Source organism: Schistocerca nitens, chromosome 4 (assembly GCF_023898315.1).
Source record: "Schistocerca nitens isolate TAMUIC-IGC-003100 chromosome 4, iqSchNite1.1, whole genome shotgun sequence".
NCBI lineage: Eukaryota > Metazoa > Arthropoda > Insecta > Orthoptera > Acrididae > Schistocerca > Schistocerca nitens.
In genome coordinates this window covers 394358997-394383356 of record NC_064617.1, presented here as the reverse complement: position 1 = coordinate 394383356, position 24360 = coordinate 394358997, and the positions used below count along the sequence as shown (strand labels likewise).

Sequence of the window (24360 nt, the reverse complement as noted above, 5' to 3'; positions counted from 1 at the left end):
CGACAACACAGAAAAACACAATTTGAAGAGCAAAAATAAGAAAACACATTAACATAGCACTGAAAATAATATCTAGTTAATTGCAAGCGCAGCTGCGAAATACTTGCTGCAAATCTACATGCATGCCACAACTGTTTTACTGTACAACAATGAAAAACTACAACTACAAAGGAAATTCTCTCTATAATTACGCGCTAGCAATAAACAAAATCTACACTAATTACACAAACTACAAGGAAAAAATCAGAAGATTCCAGTGAGGTATCCTCGGCTAAGGGTCGACATATGAAACGTCCCCTTTTGACAATTTTACACAGGACTGTGCTTAAACTGACGCACAATATTTTTTAGCGCAACGCAATCTGACTTTCAACACACAATGTTTTGTTAGCGCAACGCAATCTGACTTTCAAAATTCTCTACAAGAGAATGGCCCTGACTAACATTAAACTATCTCTTTCACAAATCACTTACCTCACAAAAATCTTCGCTGCTCAAGCTACTGCAATACAGCGAGCGCCACTACTGCCAGCTAAATAAAAGATTCAAACTATGGAAGGCACTAACTACTGATAGGGATAGTTAGCAAATGAAAGATATTAATAGAGAACAAACAATGTATTTACCTTGATATCATGACAAATTACAAAACTCCGCCATCTCTCTCCCCACATTCACCACTGCTGGCGGCACACCTCCAACTGCGCAACGTTACGCGCTGTTCACAGCCAGCTGCCTAACACTACAATGGCGAGTATTACAACAATGCAAAGCAGCCACAGACTGCACACGGCACAGCCGGTGATTTTCATACAGAGGTGGCGTTACTAATAGAAAAACCTAAACAGCCTACTTACAACCTATGTCCTCAATTAGTTGCTGTATGTATTTCTGCCTCTGTCTTTCTCTACAGTTTTCTCCGTCTGCAGCTTCCTCTACTACCATGGGAGTTATTCCCTGATGTCTTAACATATGTCCTATCGTACTGTCCCTTCTCCTTGTCAGTATTTCCCACATGTACCTGCCCTCTCCGATTCTGCACAAAATCTCGTCATTCCTTACCTTATTGATCCACCTAATTTTCAACATTCGCCTGTAGCACCACATCTGAAAGACTTTGATAATCTGCTGTTCCGGTTTTCCACCGTACATGTTTAGCTACCATACAATGCTATGCTCCAAACGTACTTTCTCAGAAATGTCTTCCTAAAATTAGTGCCTAGTAGGCTTCTCTTGTTCAGGAATGCCCCTTTTGCCAGTGCTAGTCTCCTTTTGATGTTTTCCTTGCTCCGTCCGTCATAGGGTATTGTGCTACTTAGGTAGTAGAATTTCTTAACTTCATCTTTCGTGATCATCAATCTTGATGTCAAGTTTCTCGCTGTTCTCATGTCCGTTACTTCTCATTATTTTCGTCTTTCTTCCGTATCCTGTATTCATTGGACTGTTCGTTCTCTTCAGCAGATCCTGTAATTCTTGTTCACTTTCACTCAGGGTAGCAATGTCATCAGCGAACCGTATCATTGATATCCTTTCACCATGAATTTTAATTCCACTCTTGAACCTTCCTTTTATTTCCGTCATTGCTTCTTCGGTGTACTGATTGAAAACTAGGAGTGAAAGACTACATCCCTGTCTTACAGCCCTTTTAATCCGAACACTTCGTTCTTGGTCTTCCATTCTTATTGTCCCCCTTTGGCTCTTGTACACTCGACAACAACAAAAAGTTGGTCATGCCTGAATTCCAACGTGTAGGCTGCACCTGAATGTATGCAACCAACATAATGCTATAAGTACGTAAAATCAGAATTTATATATCACAGTTTGTCACCAGTAGTGAGGTTGTTGCACATCGTCGCAACCCTCCACAGTACAGTCGTTGTAAGTTACACAATGGGTAACGCTAGAGACTACTACAGAACACCGGTCTTTATGACAGTCCGTCCAGGTGTAAAGTAACACCACGACAGTACAGAAGAGATGAGACAGTCCTTAACGTTTGTAAACGAAACTTAATTACAATAAGTGACATTTCAAACGTTATGGGACAACTAATTTTGTCACATAAATCGTTCAGTAATCCTTAGGCACAATTAAATATTTGAGACAGTATATGGATCTATAAAGTTGTATGGCAATTGGAAACAAGTTCTTTGCTGTCTAGAAGGTTTACACAACACATGCTGAACGTCGTTCAACGTCCAACAGGGAGTGGTTTCGCATCAACGTTATGTAATATTAAGCAGTTAAAAGAAAACGTGATTAACGGCGGCAAGCACTCTACGGAAATCCCAACATTAACAGCGAATCACAAGTAATATCATTGTTCACATTACTCATCAACAGTTACTTGTACACAAAGTTGTACTTTAAATGACATGACCAACGTCTTCGTTCTGGATCCGGATGCAAACCCAGTACGTAAAGCCATTGTTGACCAAGCAAAGCTTTGTGCCTTATCGAGACTCGATCACTAGGCAGAAAGAGACGTCAAATATTGGTGTTTACACCAGTATCAGTTATTAGTTCTCAACTTGAACGTAAATGACGATAATGTTTGTACGAAACCAGGAACCCTAACATGACAATTACCTTCTTGGTAATTACCCTCGAAAGACGTTGTATATTGTTGCATTGTCAAGGTACAAAGGATGCACATGTTTAAAATTGAAATGCCATCATGTAATGATGGTGACAAGGATGCGAACCCAGCACCTAATCGGCTTGTTGAATAAGTACGTAAAATCAGAATGTATGTATCACAGTTTGTCACCAGTAGTGAGGTTGGAACCTTAAATGACGACTGAAGTTGTATTGCCTGAGCGGGATTCGAAACCGGCGCCTACCGCCGTCGTTATCTGACCAGGAACAGACGAGAAATGTCCAATGTTGATCCACCATTAGCGAGATGTGCGCACGTTTAACTAGAAATAAGGCGACGTAAACGTCTATGCTGACTGAGAGTCGAACGCCGCACACATGGTTATGAGGACACGTTAATAATCAAATTCTTATTCAGTAGTAGCTAGGAGTAGCATGTTTAGTTGCAAAACTTAAGGCCTTTCTCATCCCTAGTAACGTGTTGCCTAATATCTGCGATATCATGGTGTTAATTTACAAGTGGATTGACTGCCGTAAAGAGCAATGTTCTCTAGTAGTCGTGTATCATTGAGATGTAAATGAAGTGCCTCGGCAGAAAGTAATTTCCGTCGTGCAGCACGTATTGTTTGAGAGACACTGAGTACACGTTATAATTGCACAAAACGTGTATTATATACTACGTATATACTATTATTTGGAGAAGCTGTCGCCAAATCTGTTTACTTTTACATTCCGCTTAGTTGTCGTGGTTGAATACACGTTTTCTTAAGGCTACATCTAATGCAGAGCTATTGCTAGCTAGGTGAAATATTTTGTGGTAGCTATAAAATGAATGTATTTTTGAACGTATTGTTTGTCAAATATTTGAATGAATCGTCAACTGTAGGTGTGCCTGCACATGTTATAGCATAATAGCTGTAGCTGCGTTAGTAAGAGGATGACATTCACATCACGACACGGTTGTGAGGATTAGCGTTGCCGGCCGCGGTGGTTTTCGCCTACCGGTAAGGCCAGTCGATGCGGCCTATCACTGCACGTTACATTCGAGAAGTGATCATCACGGGCTACGGCGGGTTGATGAGCAGCGACACTAGGAAGTGCGGTGCGCCGCCGCCAAGACTTCATCGCACGTATGGACACTACATCTAGGCAATGTCAAAACAAAAAGGTCTTTGGAATATTGGCGAATAATCTTAAATTTTTTTTAGAAAACAAAGACGAAGATTAAAATGCTTTTAATCGTCAGTTTATGCTTTGAAAGCGAAGTTTATGGAGGCTTAATACAAATTTCGAAATAATACTGAACAGTAGCTCAGGACGTCGAGCAGAGTATAGAAACAGGTTTAATGTCATCGTAATCTTCCTAAATAGGAGATTTTTGCAGTGAACCCAGATTCAGTAATTGATGATGTAACTAAAAATTTTGTTAGACAGCGTCAGTGTGTAATTAAATTTACTATTATGCGAGTAAAATTCAAAAAAATTCAAATGGCTCTGAGCACTATGGGGCTTAACTTCTGAGGTCATCAGTCCCCTAGAACTTAGAACTACTTAAACCTAACTAACCTAAGGACATCACACACATCTATGCCCGAGGCAGGATTCGAACCTGCGACCGTAGCTGTCTCGCGGTTCCAGACTGTAGCGCCTAGAACCGCTCGGCCCCTACGGCCGGCGAGTAAAATTAAGTCATAAAATTGCTGTATCTACGCTGCAAGGCTGCCACAGTGTTTGAAATAGCAGGGAGTCGTCACGAAGACGCTATATTTCCTTACTAATTATGTTTTCTCACTAACTGCGTGGAGCAATGCACTCATTTGCGTTTACTATTGAGACTTTATCAGTTCAGAGCGGTTATCTGTTGAACTGATCTCGTCGTACGGGTAGCATACCTTTGTGCGTCTGCATCATAAACAGCGTTTGTATTACATTCCCCTCACATCAGAAGCAGCTGCGCATAATCACACTGTGTACTCTGATAGTTCCACATTCCATATAAGACATATATAGCGTTTCAGGCTCTGACAGTCAGACACATTTTCTGTGCGGCAAAAAATAATGCCGTGTCTTGCATATAATTTATATTACTGTAACGGTGGCCGGGGCAGCAAATGATGCCAATAATTCTCTAAAGGAATTCCAGCTCTAACGAATGATACAGAGCTGTTAGCTGCATCAAAATGTATAACACTCTATGTTAGGTGCGCTGCAGAAATTTTTGTCATTAAGCTTCTTTTTCTTTCAGAAAGTATGACTCGTTTTCAGTTAAGTAGCTGTTATTTTCTACAGAAGGCTTCATGACGAGAACTGCTGGTTTTGAAGCATATGAGTGATAATGCAGAACAGAACTAACAGGCTAAATTAGATTAAGTGTCTCGTATATGTGATGTGCGAATTCAGAGTTACTGTGATATATAATCTCAAAATAAATATTCACGGTTATTCTTCCACGAAATAAAACTATTTGTAGTGTTACAATGCTTCCAGTTTTGTGATATAAGTATATTTTGCATAACAACAAAAATTACTTCGAAATTAGGATGCCAACTTCAAACTGAGTCCACAAATCCCAACACCTACACCACTCGCCCAAGTGGTTACAGTCATTAGGCCTTGGGAAATATTGAAAACTTTTAAATCGATTACGTAAAACAATTGTAGGAGCTTTCGATCCAAAAGTCGAAGTACATGTCGATTTTTTTCAGTGAAAAACACGTGTGTACAGCTGTTCCAGATCTGTGAGCTGCAACTTGTAATGACACATTCCGACGCAGAGACATACAATACCTTAAAGGCTGCGCCAAAGATTAAATTGAGAGGCATGTAGATTATAATCTTTGTAATGTTCACATTGGATTCTCTTTTGTTTCATACTCCAAGAAGGAGCTAAGAGACACTTTCGATTGTGGCCTTGTGGAGGATGGACGTAATTTTTGAAGTGTGCGGAAAGGCAGCCATATAGTTAGTAATTATGGTTTGTGCGACGAGCACAGCAAGTCTTATTGTGTTGTGAATAATAAATAGTGAGAAGTATCTAAGTTTTACGAGAATTATTTAAAGTGACGTAGCATTGTATTCCTTGGTTTCCACCGTCTTCGTGAAGTGAACCGATGCCGACTCAGGAAGATACACACGGTCAACAAAGAGAAGAACACAGATGGCGACTAATGAATTAATATTGTGGCAGAAGGATTAATTCTACGTCTAAGATGAGAACCCTGATTAAATCAACAATGACGTAGAATTCAAAATGTAATTAATCGGAATGGTAAATTACATTACAGGCATATTTCACGCAGCACTGAATTTGTCCGCATTCAAGACGGTCAATACAGTCCGTTAAAAAGCCTTTCAAAAATTCTAAAGTTACAGTTCCATGTCCATAATTTTTCCTCTTTTCAAAAAATAAATAAATTAATTTTTTTTATTTATTTCGCCACAAACTGCAGGCATTCCTTGTTACTGCACTGTCGTTGTCAGACATCCACTCCCAAAAGAAATTAAAGGCGCCAAAAGTTGTCAGAATAATTTGTAAGTTATGTTGAAATTTAAGAAGTTGTTAAATACATGTGCGAGTAGCGCATGTTGACAATCCACAGATGTGCATCTCAGACGTGCCTGTATTTCATTCAGGCTGCCATTGTGGAAGGTAGCTGAAGTTGCATGTACTTTCGGAGTCAATAATTCAAGTACGCTCAAAAAAAGACTGATTTTCCGACTTTATAACAACATCTACATGAGAAAGATATTGTTTTTGTACATGATGACAGAAGAAATATTTTAGTTTAGCCCCTGTTGCGGAATTATACGTTCTGTGTGAGAGCAAACACTACACCTATTTCATTTCATGCCTTAACAGTGTTAATTTTCTGAAGGCTGTTGAATTCATACTGCGTCAATACAACGTTTCAGCTTTAATTGACGCATTCATAACGTATACATAAAAACATTATCTTGCACTTTACGCTGTAGCGTGAAATCACATTGGTTAATCTCTATGACAACGGAGTCCAGAACAGGTCTTGGAAAACGAATAAACGAACAGAAAGGAGCACTGCATTCCAGGAGCTATTCTAACTTCCAAATGGTCTAATAAAACTCAGTCATGTAGACTGTCTAACGCTGTTTCAGTTTTTCTGCAAGAAGGACGTTCTGTATCGAAATATCCTGTATGTTACTCTCTCATTTAAAATTCAATGTAATCATAATTTCTGATATTCTTATTAATTAATGCCCCAGTTAACTTAATAATTTCGTATAAAATTCCCACTGCTAATCAGTGGAAATGGAAATCTGGTAACCCTTCAAATCAAGAAACGTTAACTCTCCTTTTGTGCCCTGCGAGTGACATTCCAGAGAGGCCTTAACTGCAACTAATGAACTCCTTATCTTCCGTGTAACAGAATTTTACAAAATAGCTTTATCTCAAACGTGACGCTACTTGGCTATTTACTGAATTCTGATAATCTAGTAATTTTCACATTATTCTCTTTGCTAGGTTTTAGGGGAAGTTGTCTGACGTGCGCCTGACGTGTGAGACGTATAAATACTGTTTACGCTGGATGGCTGTAATGAGTGCTGCTGAAAGTGTAGTACGTATTGAGGATGAAGACTGAACTGTGCTGACACATGATGACCTTCTATAGCAGTCGTCTGACTGACTGAGGTTGCTGACGACAGCTGAATCGGGGGTAATCGCTTCGAATCGTGGTAGTGAAAAATTTAAGATTTGCGGTTGCATGCAGTGCTAAATCCCAAACGCCCCTATGGTATCTCATGGTATTGACTTCATTGGTGCTGACACCAACCAGAAAGTTATGCTATCTTGTCTCCACGCTGTTCCAGAGACGGATAAATTAGGTGCTAAAGACGATTTCCCTCACTCGTTCAGTGAGAAAAGACGCAAACAGAATGAACATACTATTCGCTTTCACCACAATGAAGTGCACTGAACTGGTGCATAGAAGTCACAAAGCTCACGTGCCCAAGGGTATGGAGATGTATGCCTGGTAGTGAAGCTGTCGTCCTCCGACCTATGAAGAAACGTACACAACCGGTTGCAGGTGGACCCGCAGTTCAACGTGGATTTCTAAACGTAGAGCAACTTGCCATTTTTCACAATAAAATTTCATCGCCAGAGGTGAAGGAAGTGAATTGTAACAGAAAAAATCCTAGGATCGAATAGGATTGAACTTATAGATTTGTAGTCTGGCCCTTGCCAACTGAGCTGCCTAGTCGAGCGAGGGTTTTTTCCCGTAGTGTACTGAACAGACGAATGGAGAGACTTATTAAGGCCGACCTCTGAGAAGATCAGTTTGGTTTCCGGTGAAATGCAGGAATACGGAAGGCAGTACTGGCCCTACTACTTATCTTAAGAGAAAGACTGAAGAAAGTGAGACATGTGTTTATAGAAATTGTATATTTACAGAAGGATATTGACAATGTTGACTGCACTACGTTCTTTGAAATTCTAAAGGTAGTAGGAATAAAATACAGCCAGCAAGAGTTTACCTGCAATTTGCGCAACAACCAGGCTGGGGTTATAAGGGTCGAGGTATTTGAAAAGAAGGCAGTTGTTGAGAAGGGAGTGAAACAGGTTTAAAGTCCGTCCCCTATGTTGCTTAACGTCTATATTGAGCAAGCTGTGAAGGAAACCAAGAAGAAATTTAAAAATTGAATTTAAGTTCAAGGAGAAGAAATTAAGCTGTAGACATAGTAAATATGTCAGATTCGGCAAATGAATTGGAAGAAAAGTTGAACGCAGTGAATGGTGTCATGAACAGGAGATGTAAGGTGAACATGCTATTTGGTCAGCACAGTAACTGATGATGGGTGAAGTAGAAAAGATATAAAATGCAGAATTGTAATGTCAGGGAAAGCATTTCTAAAAGAGGTTAATATCTGATATTAATTTAAGTGTTAGAAATTCTTTTTTGAGGATACTTTGAGTATCCTTTTAGGGAAGCGAAACGTGGACGAGAAACCGTTCATCCGAGAAGAAAGTATAAGCTTTTGATACATGCTACGGAAGAATGATGAAGTTTGTGTGGGTAGATCGAATAACTTATGAGGAGATACTGAATCAAATTGGGGAAAAAACTGTGGCACAACTTGGCTAAAGGACTTGATTGGCTGATGGAACACGTTCTGGGGTATCCAGGTAATGGAGGGAAGTTTGTCCGATAAAAATTGTAGAAGGAGACGGACGAATGTAGCAAAACAGGTTAAAGAGGATGGATGTTATAGTAGTTATGCAGAGATAGGAGACTTACACAGAATACACTAGCGTGGAGAATTGTATCAAGCCGGTCTTCGGTTCAAAAATGGTTCAAATAGCTCTGTGCACTATGGGACTCAACTGCTGTGGTCATCAGTCCCCTAGAACTTAGAACTACTTAAACCTACCTAACCTAAGGACATCACACACACCCATGCCCGAGGCAGGATTCGAACCTGCGACCGTAGCAGCAGCGCGGCTCCGGACTGGAGCGCCTAGAACCGCACGGCCACCGCGGCCGGCCACCGGTCTTCGGACCGACGACCACACAGAAGACTGAACATCTCAAAAGCCATATAACTATTTGTCTTATAAGACAAATTTAAACGGTTATCTGTGTCACTCACCTTTATTTTTTTTTTTTTTTTTTCGTGACTCGTTTCACTCTCTTCCGCAGGCGAGTCGGGTGTAAGCCCTCGAAACGGTTCGTGGAAGGAAGTAAAAGTGACATGGCTAATCGTTCTACTTTATTTTTATGTCATAAATAATCGCAATTTCAGAATTACAATCCAACACCATACTGCCAGCGTCGCTGTGAAATTTAGCAAGACTGTCGAATGAAATGAGCGTTAATTGTCGCTTGTTTTCTTCTATAGGATTCTGCTGAATGTTTTGGTTATTACATCTACATCTACATGATTACTCTGCAATTCACATTTAAGTGCTTGGCACAGGGTTCATCGAACCACAATCATACTATCTCTCTACCATTCCATTCCCGAACAGCGCGTGGGAAAAACGAACACCTAAACCTTTCTGTTCGATCTCTGATTTCTCTTACTTTATTTTGATGATCATTCCTACCCTTGTAGGTTGGGCTCAACAAAATATTTTCACATTCGTAAGAGAAAGTTGGTGACTGAAATTTAGTAAATAGATCTCGCCGCGACGAAAAACGTCTTTGCTTTAATGACTTCCATCCCAACTCTCGTATCATATCTGCCACACTCTCTCCTCTATTACGTGATAATACAAAACGAGCTGCCCTTTTTTGCACCCTTTCGATGTCCTCCATCACTCCCACCTGGTAAGGATCCACACCGCGCAGCAATATTCTAACAGAGGACGAACGAGTGTAGTGTAAGCTGTCTCTTTAGTGGACTTGTTGCATCTTCTAAGTGTCCTGCCAATGAAACGCAACCTTTGGCACGCCTTCCCCACAATATTATCTATGTGGTCATTCCAACTGAAGTTGTTCGTAATTTTAACACTCAGGTACTTAGTTGAATTGACAGCCTTGAGAATTGCACTATTTATCGAGTAATCGAATTCCAACGGATTTCTTTTGGAACTCATGTGGATCACCTCACACTTTTCGTTATTTAGCGTCAGCTGCCACCTGCCACACCATATAGCAATCTTTTCTAAATCGCTTTGCAACTGATACTGGTCTTCGGATGACCTTACTAGACGGTAAATTACAGCATCATCTGCGAACAACCTAATCGAACTGCTCAGATTGTCATCCAGGTCATTTATATAGATCAGAAACAGCAGAGGTCCCAGGACGCTTCCCTGGGGAACACCTGATATCATTTCAGTTTTACTCGATGATTTGCCGTCTATTACTACGAACTGCGACCTTCCTGACAGGAAATCACGAATCCAGTCGCACAACTGAGACGATACCCCGTAGGCCCGCAACTTGATTAGAAGTCGCTTATGAGGAACGGTGTCAAAAGCTTTCCGGAAATCTAGAAACACGGAATCAACTTGAGATCCCCTGTCGATAGCGGCCATTACTTCGTGCGAATAAAGAGCTAGCTGCGTTGCACAAGAACGATGTTTTCTGAAGCCATGCTGATTACGTATCAATAGATCGTTCCCTTCGAGGTGATTCATAATGTTTGAATACAGTATATGCTCCAAAACCCTACTGAAAACCGACGTCAATGATATAGGTCTGTAGTTCGATGGATTACTCCTACTATCCTTAAACACTGGTGCGACCTACGCAATTTTACAATCTGTAGGTACAGATCTATCGGTGAGCGAGCGGTTGTATATGATCGCTAAGTAGGGAGCTATTGTATCAGCGTAATCTGAAAGGAACCTGTTCGTGTTTCAAATTCTGGAATATTCCATTCGTCTTCCCTGGTAAAATAATTTCGGAAAACTGCGTTCAACAACTCCGCTTTAGCGGCACAGTCGTCGGTAACAGTGCCATCTGCACTGCGCACCGAAGGTATTGACTGCGTCTTACCGCTTGTGTACTTTACATACGACCAGAATTTCTTCGGATTTTCTACCAAATTTCGAGACAATGTTTCGTTGTGGAACCTATTAAAGGCATCTCGCATTGAAGTCCGTGCCAAATTTCGCGCGTCTGTAAATTTTAGCCAATCTTCGGGATTTCGCGTTCTTCTGAACTTCGCATGCTTTTTCCGTTGCCTCTGCAACAGCGTTCGGACCTGTTTTGTGTACACGGGGGATCAGTTCCATCTCTTGCCAATTTATGAGGTATGAATCTCTCAATTGCTGTTGCTACTATATCTTTGAATTTGAGCCACATCTCGTCTACATTTGCATAGTCAGCTCGGAAGGAATCTCCATTCTCTTAGGAAGGCTTCTAGTGACACTTTATCCGCTTTTTTAAATAAAATTATTTTGCGTTTGTTTCTGGTGGATTTGGAAGAAACGGTATTGAGCCGAGCTACAACGACCTTGTGATCACTAATCCCTGTATCAGTCATGATGCTCTCTATCAGCTCTGGATTGTTTGCGGCTAAGAGGTCAAGTGCGTTTTCACAACCATTTACAATTCGCGTGGGTTCGTGGACTAACTGCACGAAATAATTTTCGGAGAAAGCATTTAGGACAATCTCTGAAGATGTTTTCTGCCTACCACCGGTTATGAACAAGTATTTTTGCCAACATATCGAGGGAAGGTTGAAGTCCCCACCAACTACAACCGCATGAGTGGGGTATTTATTTGTTACGAGACTCAGATTTTCTCTGAACTGTTCCGCAACTATATCATCGGAGTCTGGGGGTCGGTAGAAGGAGCCAATTATTAACTTAATTCGGCTGTTAAGTATAACCTCCACCCATACCAATTCGCACGGAGTATCTACTTCGACTTCACTACAAGATAAACTACTACTGACAGACACAAACACTCCACCACCAATTCTGCCTAATCTATCTTTCCTGAACACCGTCTGAGACTTCGTAAAAATTTCTGCAGAACTTATTTCAGGCTTTAGCCAGCTTTCTGTACCTATAACGATTTCAGCTTCTGTGCTTTCTATTAGCGCTTGAAGCCCAGGGACTTTCCCAGCACAACTACAACAATTTACAACTACAATTCCGACTGTTCCTTGATCCAAGCACGTCCTGTATGTGCCATGCACCCTTTGAGATTGCAGTCCACCCCGTACTTTCCCGAGGCCTTCTAACCTAAAAAACCGCCCAGTCCACGCCACACAGCCTCCGCTACCCGTGTAGCCGCCAGCTGATTGTAGTGAACTCCTGACCTATTCAGCGGAACCCGAAACCCCACCACCCTATGGCGCAAGTCAAGGAATCTGCAGCCAACACGGTCGCAAAACCGTCTGAGCCTCTGATTCAGCCCCTACAAAACACAGTCTACTAATTAGAAATTTTATTCTGTCAATGGTCCTATTTCACGACCAAATTTTGATCGTACAAAGACCAAGAGAGGTCGTGTCATACCTCTCTGTGAAAAGACACTTCTAGGTTTCCTGTGTGCCTGGCGATAAACGCGGATGTCTGTACCTGTGAGGACAGCGTAACTGCTATGCGGAAGTTTTAGGTTATATTTCCGGACAATAACTTGTGCTGTCAGATGCAGGAGGACAAGTTGGGTGCTGCATGAATTAGGAGTAACGACTCGTGTTCGGAAACTACTTTAACGGTCGAGATAGCCCAACCGCTTACCATTCATTCTGACGTCCAGTTGACTCCACAGGCATGTGGATGACATCATGGGCCTTTACGGGGCTCTACTTGTAGGCGTGCCTCAGTGGTTCTTAGGATAGCGGTCCGTCTTTCCACTGCTAACAGATTGCAGCTATGTTTCTTTTCCGTAATCGATTTTTACGTCCGCCATGTTTCACATATACGAAACGTTACCTAAATATAGAACGGCCGCCAAATACAGTAGGGTCTCGACAGTTCGAGGTGAACGGTACCGGAACCACCTCGAACTATCGAAAACTCGGACTATCGAAATTTAAATGGGAAAAAGAAATATTATGATATTGTAAGTAATACAGGTCAAAATATGAATTTTATTAAAATAAAGGTATTTACACATGCATTTGCATTGGCAGAATAACAATAATTATTTATTTAGACAAGTAATAGTGAAGTGTCTTTGGTTTGGCGAAGCTGCAACGTTTCCTCGCGGCAATGTCACGCCACCTTCTCAGGAGCAGTAGGTCAGTTGGTGTCGCCTCATGCTGTTGTTCCACGTAGCATATGGCGGCCTCGAGAGCAGCTTAGCCTTCGGTGTGACTCATCATTGGTGCAGCCTCTGCCTCGTCATCCTCGTCACTCTCACACTGCGATGGAACGTTAACCATGTCAATTATAAAAGAGTCTGTCACTTCCAACTGTTTTTCGGAATTTAACCACTCGCCTACTTCCACCTCTTCTGCCTCTTCACACCCTGGCGATCTTCTGATTAAATTACACAATGGTTGATCGTCCCCATCTGCTAAATCTTCAGTTTCTGTGTCTAGCATACTTTCCTGTAGAATTTTCCTCCATGACTTAGAAACTGTGTCTGACTTTATTTCGCTCCAAGATTCGCTAATCCAGTACACGACGTCCGACTGTAGCAATCGCCGTCGATACTTTTTTTTAGACATTCCAGAACGCCCTGATCCATGGGCTGAATGAGACAGGTAACGTTTGGTGGGAAAAACAAGGCGCGGATACCGTCGCACTGCCGTTCTCCTGCACTTGGATGTGAGGACGCATTATCCATGAGCAAAATTGCTTTGCATGGCAGTCCTCTTTCTTTTAAAAAATGAGTTAAAAAAAACAGTTATTGAAGATTTCCTGATTCATCCAGGCATTATTCTGACGCGTATAGACAACCGGAAGAGCTGAGATGGATACATTCTTGAATGCTCTTGGCTTGGTAGACTTCCCAACCACGACTAGTTTCAGTTTGTGGTTTCCAGTTGCATTTGAAGCTGCCATAACTGTGAGCCGCTCTTTGTTGTTTTGTACCCAGGAGCACTTTTTTCTTCACAAGAAGCAAGTGTTCTCGCTGGTAACAGCCCAGTTTCGTCACAGTTATATATTTGTTCATTAGACAAATTTTCGTCAGTTACGATTTTTTTAAACTCGACGATAAATTTTGAAACGGCCTGAGCGTCACCAGAGAGTTTTTCTCCACATACGTCTAGTTGAGGCACTCCATACCTCTTCTACCACTTGTCGAGCCAGCCCACACTAGCGGCGAAACGGTCATCTCCTTCCTGCGGGTGGTTTCTGAAAAACAAAGCTTTTTCTTGCAAGATTGGGCCAGAAATGAAGCACCCTTCTGTCTCTGTTGGGTAAACCACATGAACAATGCCTCACTTGTTTTTTCGAAGTCTGACTTCTTTATACTTCTTCGACAGAGAGATTCGTGTGAGCATTTCTGTGAAGAAAACTGTTCCAATTTAAGTCGGGTTTCTTCGCCAGTCACCAACAGTAACTTCACCGATACCATATTCGAGGGCAAGTTTTTTTATTGTTTCTCCTTTTGTCAAGTCGTCTTAGTGCTTCTAATTTTAGATGCAAAGGCACAAATTTCCTCTTTTCTGTTACAGCACTCATCTTTGTAAGGTGTTCAACGGAACACACTGTCAACAAACAAAACGACACACAACACTGTACAGTACAGGTACTGGGAACTACAGCAGCGTATGAACTCCCCAGTTCAGATCGGTAGCAGCCGGCAGCAGTCGGGGTATTTCGTGCCAAACTGACGACAGATGTTCGTGCAACAGGGAAGCGAGCTAATTGTCGGTGTTGATAGCATTGTTGTTGTCTGCTTTGGCACGGAGCTGTGCTCTCCCTATCTATCACCGAGCGAGGTGGCGCAGTGGTTAGCACACTGGACTCGCATTCGGGAGGACGACGGTTCAATCCCGTCTCCAGCCATCCTGATTTAGGTTTTCCGTGATTTCCCTAAATCGTTTCAGGCAAATGCCGGGATGGTTCCTTTGAAAGGGTACGGCCGATTTCCTTCCCCATCCTTCCCTAACCCGAGCTTGCGCTCCGTCTCTAATGACCTCGTTGTCGACGAGACGTTAAAACAACACTAACCTAACCTAACCCTATCTATCTTTTGCAATGATGTTTTCATTATTTGACATTTCAGTAAAAAAAAGAAATTATAAGAGGCTCGGATTATTGGAAACTCGAACTATCGAGACTCTACTGTAACGTTAAATGGGAGATACACCTGTAAGTAGATGTAGAAGTGAATGAGTGAGTGTGTGTGTGTGCGTGTGTGTGTGTGTGTGTGTGTGTGTGGACAGGATATTAACGGTCTTATTATGTAGTCATATAGGTTTGCGATTAAACATCTACATTGTCATGTACATCTCTAATATCAAACCAGTATTAAGAGGACGGTAGAGAGTACTTTCCATTATACCGTATATTGGGTTTTCTTCTCACTCCATTTCCGTATGGAACCTGTGAAGAATGATTGTCTAAAAGCCTCAGTGTACGCTGTAATTTATCTAATCTTATTTTAGCGGTCCGCACGGGACGCTTTTCAGTAGGTTGTCGCACGAAGGTTGACGTCTATGTTCTAACGTCTGCTACTTCAGTTTTATCAGAGTTTTCGTGACGGTCTCTAGGGAATCAAACGTATCTAAGGCTATTCGTGCTGGCCTCCTTTGTACACATTCAGTATCCTCTGCTAGTCCTATGAAGCCCACAGTATCCTAGGCTGGTTCTTCTCGGTTCGCGGACAGCATTTCCCCATTATCCTGTCAATGATCGATCATTACATGTTTGTGTTCCCATACACTGCTGCACTCTGTATGAGCTACGTGATTCCTATTGTGATTCACTAATATTGTAATCAGATGATAGTATGTTTATACGTTTTATAGGGTTAGCAGTTTTGCATTTCTGAACTTTTAACGCAAGTTGAGAATCTTCGCACCATTTTAAATACTTGTCAAGATCTGACTGCATATTTATGCAGCTTTTTTAAAAGATACTTAATTAAAGATAAGTGTATCATTTCCAAAAATCTTAAGTTACTGTTAATGCTGTCTGACGGTAACGTCATTAAAACATAACGTGAAACGTGAACAGCGAGAGTCCCAGCACATGTCCATTGAGATTGACTGTTCTTTGTTCAAGATGACATGCTGTACCCTACCGAAAAAAAGGTTGTCGGTAGAGTCGTAAATTTGGTTTGATAGCCATATGATCGTAGTATCGCGAATGGGTGATGGTGTGGTCCTTAATGGAATACGTTTCCGTAGATATACAAGGTGAACTCTAATTCCACCGACAAAATTTCGGAGATTATTCGGCAATATTTTCTATTTTATGCTAAGGGACAAGGGGTGTCCGATGTGTCATTACACAGTAATTGCATATCCTTTTATTTTTAACCACTGATTATCTTTCTGTCTGTGTTTCACAAAAAAATACAGGGACTGAACAAAATACAGTGACACTAAAAAACACTAGAGTATCATTTGTAATACAGTGTAAGGAACCCATTGGCATTGAAAACAGCTTCCAGTCGTCTCAAAATGGATAAATACAGGTCCAGTAAGATTTTCAAGGGAATCTTACACCATTCTTTCCGCAAAATAGAGGCAAGTTGAGATAACTATGATGAGAGTCAATAGCGATCACGCACCCTTCTGTCCTAAGCTTCAACAGTATTGAGATCTGGTGAGTGTGATGGTCAAGGGAGATGCGACAATTCGTCGTCGTTTGCACAAAACCAGTCCTGGATGATGCCAGCTGTGTGAACAGTTGCCCCGTCGTCTTGGAACACAGATTCACCGTTGAGGAAAAAAACGTTGTGCCACGGGATGGACTTGATCAGTGAAAAGGGTCATGTAATGCTCTGCGACTTCGCAGAGTAACCATGGGACGCAGTGGATACCACGATATGACTGCCCAATACGTCACCGAATCGTTCGCACATAAACTCGCCCAAAAGGTTGGAAACAGTGTGAACCGAGACTAATTTGACTAATGGCGTTTGAGAGCGTGTGGGTGTTATTCTGTCATTCTGCGCAACGGATTAATCTGAGATGTACCCTTTACCCTGTGGCTCCTGCAAGATGCAATTTCCACCCCCACACTACTACAGAAGGCAGACAGACGCTCCTAACGTTCTAAAGAGAAATGCCTGAAAAACTTTCAGCAATAAATATCTTCTGGAGTCGTCCGCTGTAATGAAATGACAGTAAAAATTCTAAGAAATCACAAAGACACTTTTAGTTATGAATTGAACAAGTTATATCCTTGTTCTTTTCGGAAATTGAAGTTACCTCTCAAGGGTAGGATTCGCTATTGAAATTTCTAAACAAATTTTAAGATTGTTATTGACTTGGCAGAATGGCTGAGAGCCGCGCCTACTCAACTTGAATAATTATCCGTTAGAATGTTGCTAGGTACGGTCGAGGCTGCCGCGTGTGAAATGCAGTGAAGTGCAGTGTTGTGGAGGAAATATGGGGCTCGCAAGAGCTGTAGCGCACAATACCGTAAGCTGCGATGACTGCTGTCTGCGCCGCTCGCTGATGACAAATAAGATAACTCTCGTTCTATCTGGATTGACCTTTGCCAATCAAAATCTCTCTACGCGTTTATGAAGTCAAGGACTACTATTCGCCCCTAGTCTAACTATTGGCATGGTACACCGGTCAGATGACCAGTCCACCGCGATGCCACTCAAAAATTCGCTCGCAGGCGTTTAACTATAACTCTGTCCGTTCACACCGCACAGTAAGTGTGGCGGCCAACACAGTGAACAACGCTTAATTGCAAGGTTCAAATGGTTCAAATGTCTCTGAGCGCTATGGGACTCAACTGCTGAGGTCATTAGTCCCCTAGAACTTAGAACTAGTTAAACCTAACTAACCTAAGGACATCACAAACATCCATGCCCGAGGCAGGATTCGAACCTGCGACCGTAGCAGTCCTGCGGTTCCAGACTGCAGCGCCTTTAACCGCACGGCCACTTCGGCCGGCTTAATTGCAAGGACTCAATATAGAGTCGCACTCCGATTCGCTCTCGACAGAGGTGCTCTCCCAGTGAGGTACTGAGGAAAGACTTGTTCCTCGCTCTTTGAGTACACGTACGAGCGCGCACGCTCTCGTTACGTGTTCTCGCTCCAAGAGCGACAACGGAATGGCCCCTCTCCATTCCAGACGTGAAGGGGTATATCTTTCGGTCTCTTCCATTACTCCTTCAGCTCAAGGTGTCAGGAATATAGTCTGCCAATCAGCATTGCTCTTCTAAAACGGGAGAATGACGTTTCGTTTAAGGCGACCAATCCCAAAATCTGTAGCATCGGCATTTGGCGTTTGCTGTCTCCCTGTGAAAACCTCTGAAAACCTCTGAAACTGCGTGCTATGTTTGTAAAGAATGCGTAGGCTGGGCGCTCCCACACAATGTAGCGGAATTTGCTTTTAAGCCGAACACGGGGTTCGTTCTCCCCTTTCGCTCGGGCAAACGCTGTCCGCTCCATGAGCGGTCGCCGTCCGATATAGATAGGCTGAATCGTCCTCTGAAGGGACTGGTCTCTCGGCGTGCAGTCTGCCTCTCCCGAACTAAAATCTCTTGTGACCGTCATGTCTTGAATGTGTGTGTGTACGCCAGTCTCGAGTATCTCAACCCCGGTCCGCACTTGTTATTTGCTTATCGTTTACATGAATTCGTACAACGTTGACTTTATCTTATCGAGTTTGGGTTCGAATGAAGCGTCTTGATGTGCGGAATATGATTGTGAGGGCGGAATATGTAAGCAATGAAGGTCGGGAGATCATGACGTCCTACACGTTCTTCCATTGCTCCATAGTCCAGGTCTTATGTCTTCGCCACTACGTATTCCTGTTACGGTAATTTGCATCACTGATGGGTGGTTTTGGAATTGCAGCTAGCGCTGTAATTCCCTGCTAATGGAAGTCTCTTCGCATTGTTTTGTTACTGACAGGGTTCGCAAGTGTGATATTTAGTTCTGAAGGGACTTCTTCAGCTCTCTTCCTCTTACTCCTCCTCTTCGATGACCATCCTTCACGATCTCTCAACAGTATCCAATTTTGTCCACGTTGCGACATAGCGGATGATTTATTTAGCGTATGGCAAGTACAAATCACGTATGAAAAATCTAAAAGTACATAACACACAAAACAGTTACAATATCACAAACAAACATCTAGGTTAGAAATATAATCGATTGCACTGTTAGTCGCATCCATGAAATCCCTTGTTGGCCCAGGGTAGGTCCTCAGAGGGCATTCTGCCACGTTATGGTGAATTGTCTGCCTGTCAGCGCCGCAGTCGCACTGTGGTGATGGCACTATGCTCCATTTGTACAAGGAGTCCGCACAACGGCCGTGGCTCGTCCTGATCCTGTTAAGGGTAGACCAGATTTTGCGGGGCAAATCAAAGCCCCGAGGTCTGTTAGATGTTCCCAATAAGGTGTTAACCTGAGGCGGTGTCTTTTCCTCCCATTCTTCTCTCCAGCGGTCCTCAAGAATAAAAGCGTTCTTTACCAGATCTTTGGCACTTGCGAGAGGGGGGTGTCTGGATTTCAATCTCTTTTGCTCAATTCCATTACTCAGGGTGTGGATAGGAAGATCTGGGCTATTTTGGATTTTTCGACACTCCCTGACAAGTGCGTGTTCTCTGCGCAAATGTGGCGGCGGGATATGGCTCAATACAGGCAGCCATTGGACAGGAGTTGACCTGATCGTTCCAGAGATAATCCTCATCGTTTGGTTCAAGACTGCATCCACCTTCTTGATGTGAGCACTATTTAACCATATTGGGGAACAGTACTCTGCTGCAGAATAGACAAGTCCTAGTGCAGAGCTACGCAGATGTTTTTCCGCTTTCCCTGTATGCGGTATGAATCTTCGATATGGTTCCTCTTGAAACAATAAACACTTCGGATCCATTGGTTACGGAAGCACCGACCATAAGAGGAGCAATAGTGCTCCCATGTTTGAATTTACATAGCTATAATATAATTCACTCACGACTGCTCAAAATACGGTTCTGAACACGACTGACATTTGCAACGTTTTGAGGACATTGCACAGGTGCCGTTAGTGATCAAATACAAGAGGAAAACCTGCAGGCCTGGCTAGAATGCGGATTTATCTTCAAGCATGCATTTCACTCGGTATGTCGACGGTATGTGCTGCGTGTCTTATTTGGAAACAAACGTGTTCCGCAGCTCGTGGTCGTGCGGTAGCGTTGTCGCTTTCCACGCACGGGTTCCCGGGTTCGATTCCCGGCGGGGTCAGGGATTTTCTCTGCCTCGTGATGACTGGGTGTTGTGTGCTGTCCTTAGGTTAGTTAGGTTTAAGTAGTTCTAAGTTCTAGGGGACTGATGACCATAGATGTTAAGTCCCATAGTGCTCAGAGCCATTTGAACCATTTTTGAACTTTCGCTCACTATACTGGGCTGTTGACAATAGTAATGCCCGCTACACTTTTTACATTCAAACTTATTCAGTACTGCTCTGTTCTTTCTCGGATTTGTTTTTCTAGCGATTTTAGCTGGACGCTAACTGTGATACACAGCAGAAAAGATAGGTTTTCTGATGAACAGTTGGCCAAAATGCACTTGGTGTATCGGTGCTCTGAATGCAGTGGAAGAGCAGCACAGCGACGCTGCGATGAGGTGTCCTAGCGGCGATGGCACTCACTTCACAGTGCTTTTGGTTCTGTTTTAGAGTTATTGCACTACGCTGTGTTTAGTGTTGTTGTTCTTGGCGACTGCATATTACAGGCTTATTCACTGCTGTGAGGTTTTTCATAGAAACAAAGGTAACTGTGGTAGCAAATCGAATAAATCAGAATTACATTATAACTGTGTAATGAGCCATCGAAGACCCACGGGTCCCTTATACCAGACTGCTTAGGAGATATCCCTCCCTGAATAACCTCCTAAATTTGGGCAGGCAGGCAGTGGTTGAGAAGGGAGTGAAACAGGTTTAAAGTCCGTCCCCTATGTTGCTTAACGTCTATATTGAGCAAGCTGTGAAGGAAACCAAGAAGAAATTTAATAATTGAATTTAAGGTCAAGGAGAAGAAATTAAGCTGTAGACATAGTAAATATGTCAGATTCGGCAAATGAATTGGAAGAAAAGTTGAACGCAGTGAATGGTGTCATGAACAGGAGATATAAGATGAACATGCTATTTGGTCAGCACAAAATGGTTCAAATGGCTCTGAGCACTATGGGACTTAACTTCTGAGGTCATCAGTCCCCTAGAACTTAGAACTACTTTAACCTAACCTAAGGACATTACACACATCCATGCCCGAGACAGGATTCGAACCTGCGACCGTAGCGGTCGCGCGCGTATTTTAATAAACAACAATTTTACCAGCTGTGAGCAGAATTCTTCCTAACATCAATTAACACCGTGTCGATACTGGAGTCATTTTAGAGGACGCAAAACGGGACGCAGGTTTTTGAGTTAGGCCTAACACAAATGTGTTGTACACTAATGCAAAAGAAGACTGTCCATTGCTGGTCTACATTTCTAAATTTGTATGTGGAGTTCGCCATCGCCGTGCACAACAGGGCTACAATGGGTCACGACAGCATTGTAGTCGGCTGCAGGCGCGGTGTACAACCGGTGGACGCGGCCGCTGCTGCAGAGGGGCCAGGCTGCTGCCGCCGCCGCCGCCGCCGGCGGCGCATTGTTCCTCTGCAGCCGTCCGGCATTATGCGAGATTTCGGCGGCCATTGTCAGCGCGGACGCGCCGCTGTCCGGCAGCTGGCCTCGCCTCGCCTCGCCTGCGCCTGCGCGCTCCCTTTTCCAGATTTACATGTCAAGCGCAGCACTTCTTCCCCCGTGCCCTGAGCTGGCTCTGCCGGCGCCGCCGCCGCCGCCGCCGCCGCCGCCGCCGCCGCCGCCGTTCGTTGCTCTTTCGGTTTGTTTAAACCTCAAACGAGGCTAGTTTCCTCCTTCAGGTCAACGGGCGTCAACGAATAACAGTGCGCGCAGTACGTGTGCAACGTGCTCACACGCTTACGTAATTGCGATCTGAGACTTCTTTGGATACACACGAAAGGAACCTGTCTACGATTTGTTCAGCCTTCTAACAGGACTACGCGATTGTGTTCGCAATTTCCTGTCGGAAAGCCTACAATCCGCAGTAATTGACGGAAAGCCGTCCAGTGAAACACAACTGATATCTGCTGTTATTAATATCTATAAAAGAGTTTGGAGACGCTCTGAGCAGCTCTCTTAGTTGGTTTTCAGATGAAAATGTCTTTTACCATCTAGGTCATCAGATGATCAGAACGAATTGCAATATTATTTAGAACAGATACACTAACTGAGCAAGAGTAGTCGACATTAATATGAGGTGCTTTTTTATGATGTCTTGAAATCCGCTGGGGTCACTTTCAAGGAGGTGTTTGAATCTCTGTGGAGGAATCGCAACCCATTCTTCCTCATTAGCCGAAACAAGAGAAGCGGTCTTGGTGGACGCCGGGTTGGAGCTAAGTCGACGATCTAACGCATCCCAAAAGTGTTCCACTGGGTTCAAGTGGGCACTTCGGGCAGACCAACCCATTTCAGAAACGTCATTGCTCACAGATTATTGGCTCAAAGCTGTTGCTTAATGACGGGGTGCATCGTCATGCTGATACAATCAACCATGGTCTCTGAAGTAGTCATCTACTGTACGCAGTAGCGGTTACTTTAGCGTAATAAGGGGATCACACCCTACCGACATAAAACACTGCAATACCGTAACACCATCCCATCCGTCCTTCACTTTCGGAACTGCACATGATGGCAGGTAACATTCTCTAGCCATTGCTAAACCGAGGTTTTTCCATCGGATTGCCAAAGCGTATAACGTCGGTCCTCACTCGTTTCCTCTCAGCCAGTGTCCAGTGCCGTCTCTCTTCACAAAACCTCAAGCATCGCTTGGCACTGACGGGGGATGGATGGCCCTAAGCACTATGGGACTTAACCTCGGAGGTCATCAGTCCCCTAGACTTTAGAACTACTTAAACCTAACTAACCTAAGGACAGCACACACATCCATGCCCGAGGCAAGATTCGAACCGGCGACCGTAGCAGCCGCGTGATTCCGGACTGAAGCGGCTAGAACCGCTCGGCCACAGCGGCCGCCTCACGGGGGAAATATATGCCTTATGAGAAGCGACTCGACCATTGTACCCCATTCCTTGTAATTCGCTACGCACATTGATTGAGCTACCTAGACTGAAGGTAGCACTTTGGAACTCACGACTGAGTCTTCCCTCTGATTTTACAACTATCCCTCCGCATTGTGTCGACAGTGCGTTACCTTTGTTACAATCGATGTCCACAGGAATGTCATGAGTATTACTACCACGGAACATGAATGTATCTGTTGGTACAGAACAAGATACTAATCTCTTCTCTTCTCACAGAGTACAGTTGACTGTAAACGTTTATGCAAATTTATGTCTAATAAAAGTCTCGCACTGGTGGCTCGGTAGAGGACGCTGCTGTCAACTCTGTCATCTTCGGTGGTGGTTGCTGACTGGGCTGTACGGTACTGCGCTGGGACATAAGTAAGATAATTGACGCGATTCGCATGGAAACTGTTTACCGCGCGTCCACGCCACTGTATGTTATTCGTCGTTGCTTCTGGCAGCAACTAAGCATACTTGTGGTTCCGTCGCGAGGTACCAACCTTACCATGCTGCCTCGTTTCGTTCATTGGACGACACCACAACCTTCGTCTTTTGCAGTAGCAGCATTACTATATTTCTTATTTTCGTCTTTTAAATTCAGCGTCTTCTGTGTTACACATGGATTTCTACTAGGCCTTGTGTTTTTACTACTTTCGTCCTGTGCTGCCCGCCTTCAGCATTTAATCCCTCCAAGCTATCCATTCGTTTTCTGTTGTATTTCTTTCCCCTGTCTCATTCCAACTTTACCTAATTCTTCCTGTAAAACACACTACAACCTCTGATACCTTCAGTGTATCCAGGTCTCATTTCCTTAATTTCCTGTCTTTTTGCAAGTTCACCAGATTTAATCTACAGTTCATAACCACATCTGCCCCAGGAAATGACACACAGTTTAAAAGCTGATTTCGAAATCTCTGCTGTCCGTAGATCTCTTCCACGTATATAGTCTGTATGTTTCTCCGTCGACCATTCATCGCCAGTGACGGTACAGTCACAAAATATTATTTGAATCTCTTCGCCGGCCGCGGTGGTCTCGCGGTTCTAGGCGCGCACTCCGGAACCGTGCGACTGCTACGGTCGCAGGTTCGAATCCTGCCT

At 43.3% G+C, this 24360-nt stretch overlaps 1 protein-coding gene across 1 annotated transcript in view; it reads left to right on the top strand.

The window, feature by feature from the left end:
- Nucleotides 1–24360, top strand: part of LOC126252333 (forkhead box protein L2-like) — a 49910-nt gene that overhangs the window by 13974 nt on the left and 11576 nt on the right. Inside the window, exon 2 of the mRNA XM_049953220.1 lies at nt 21723–21998. Coding sequence (XP_049809177.1) covers nt 21723–21998 — 276 coding nt within the window. The remainder of the gene's footprint in view (nt 1–21722; nt 21999–24360) is intronic.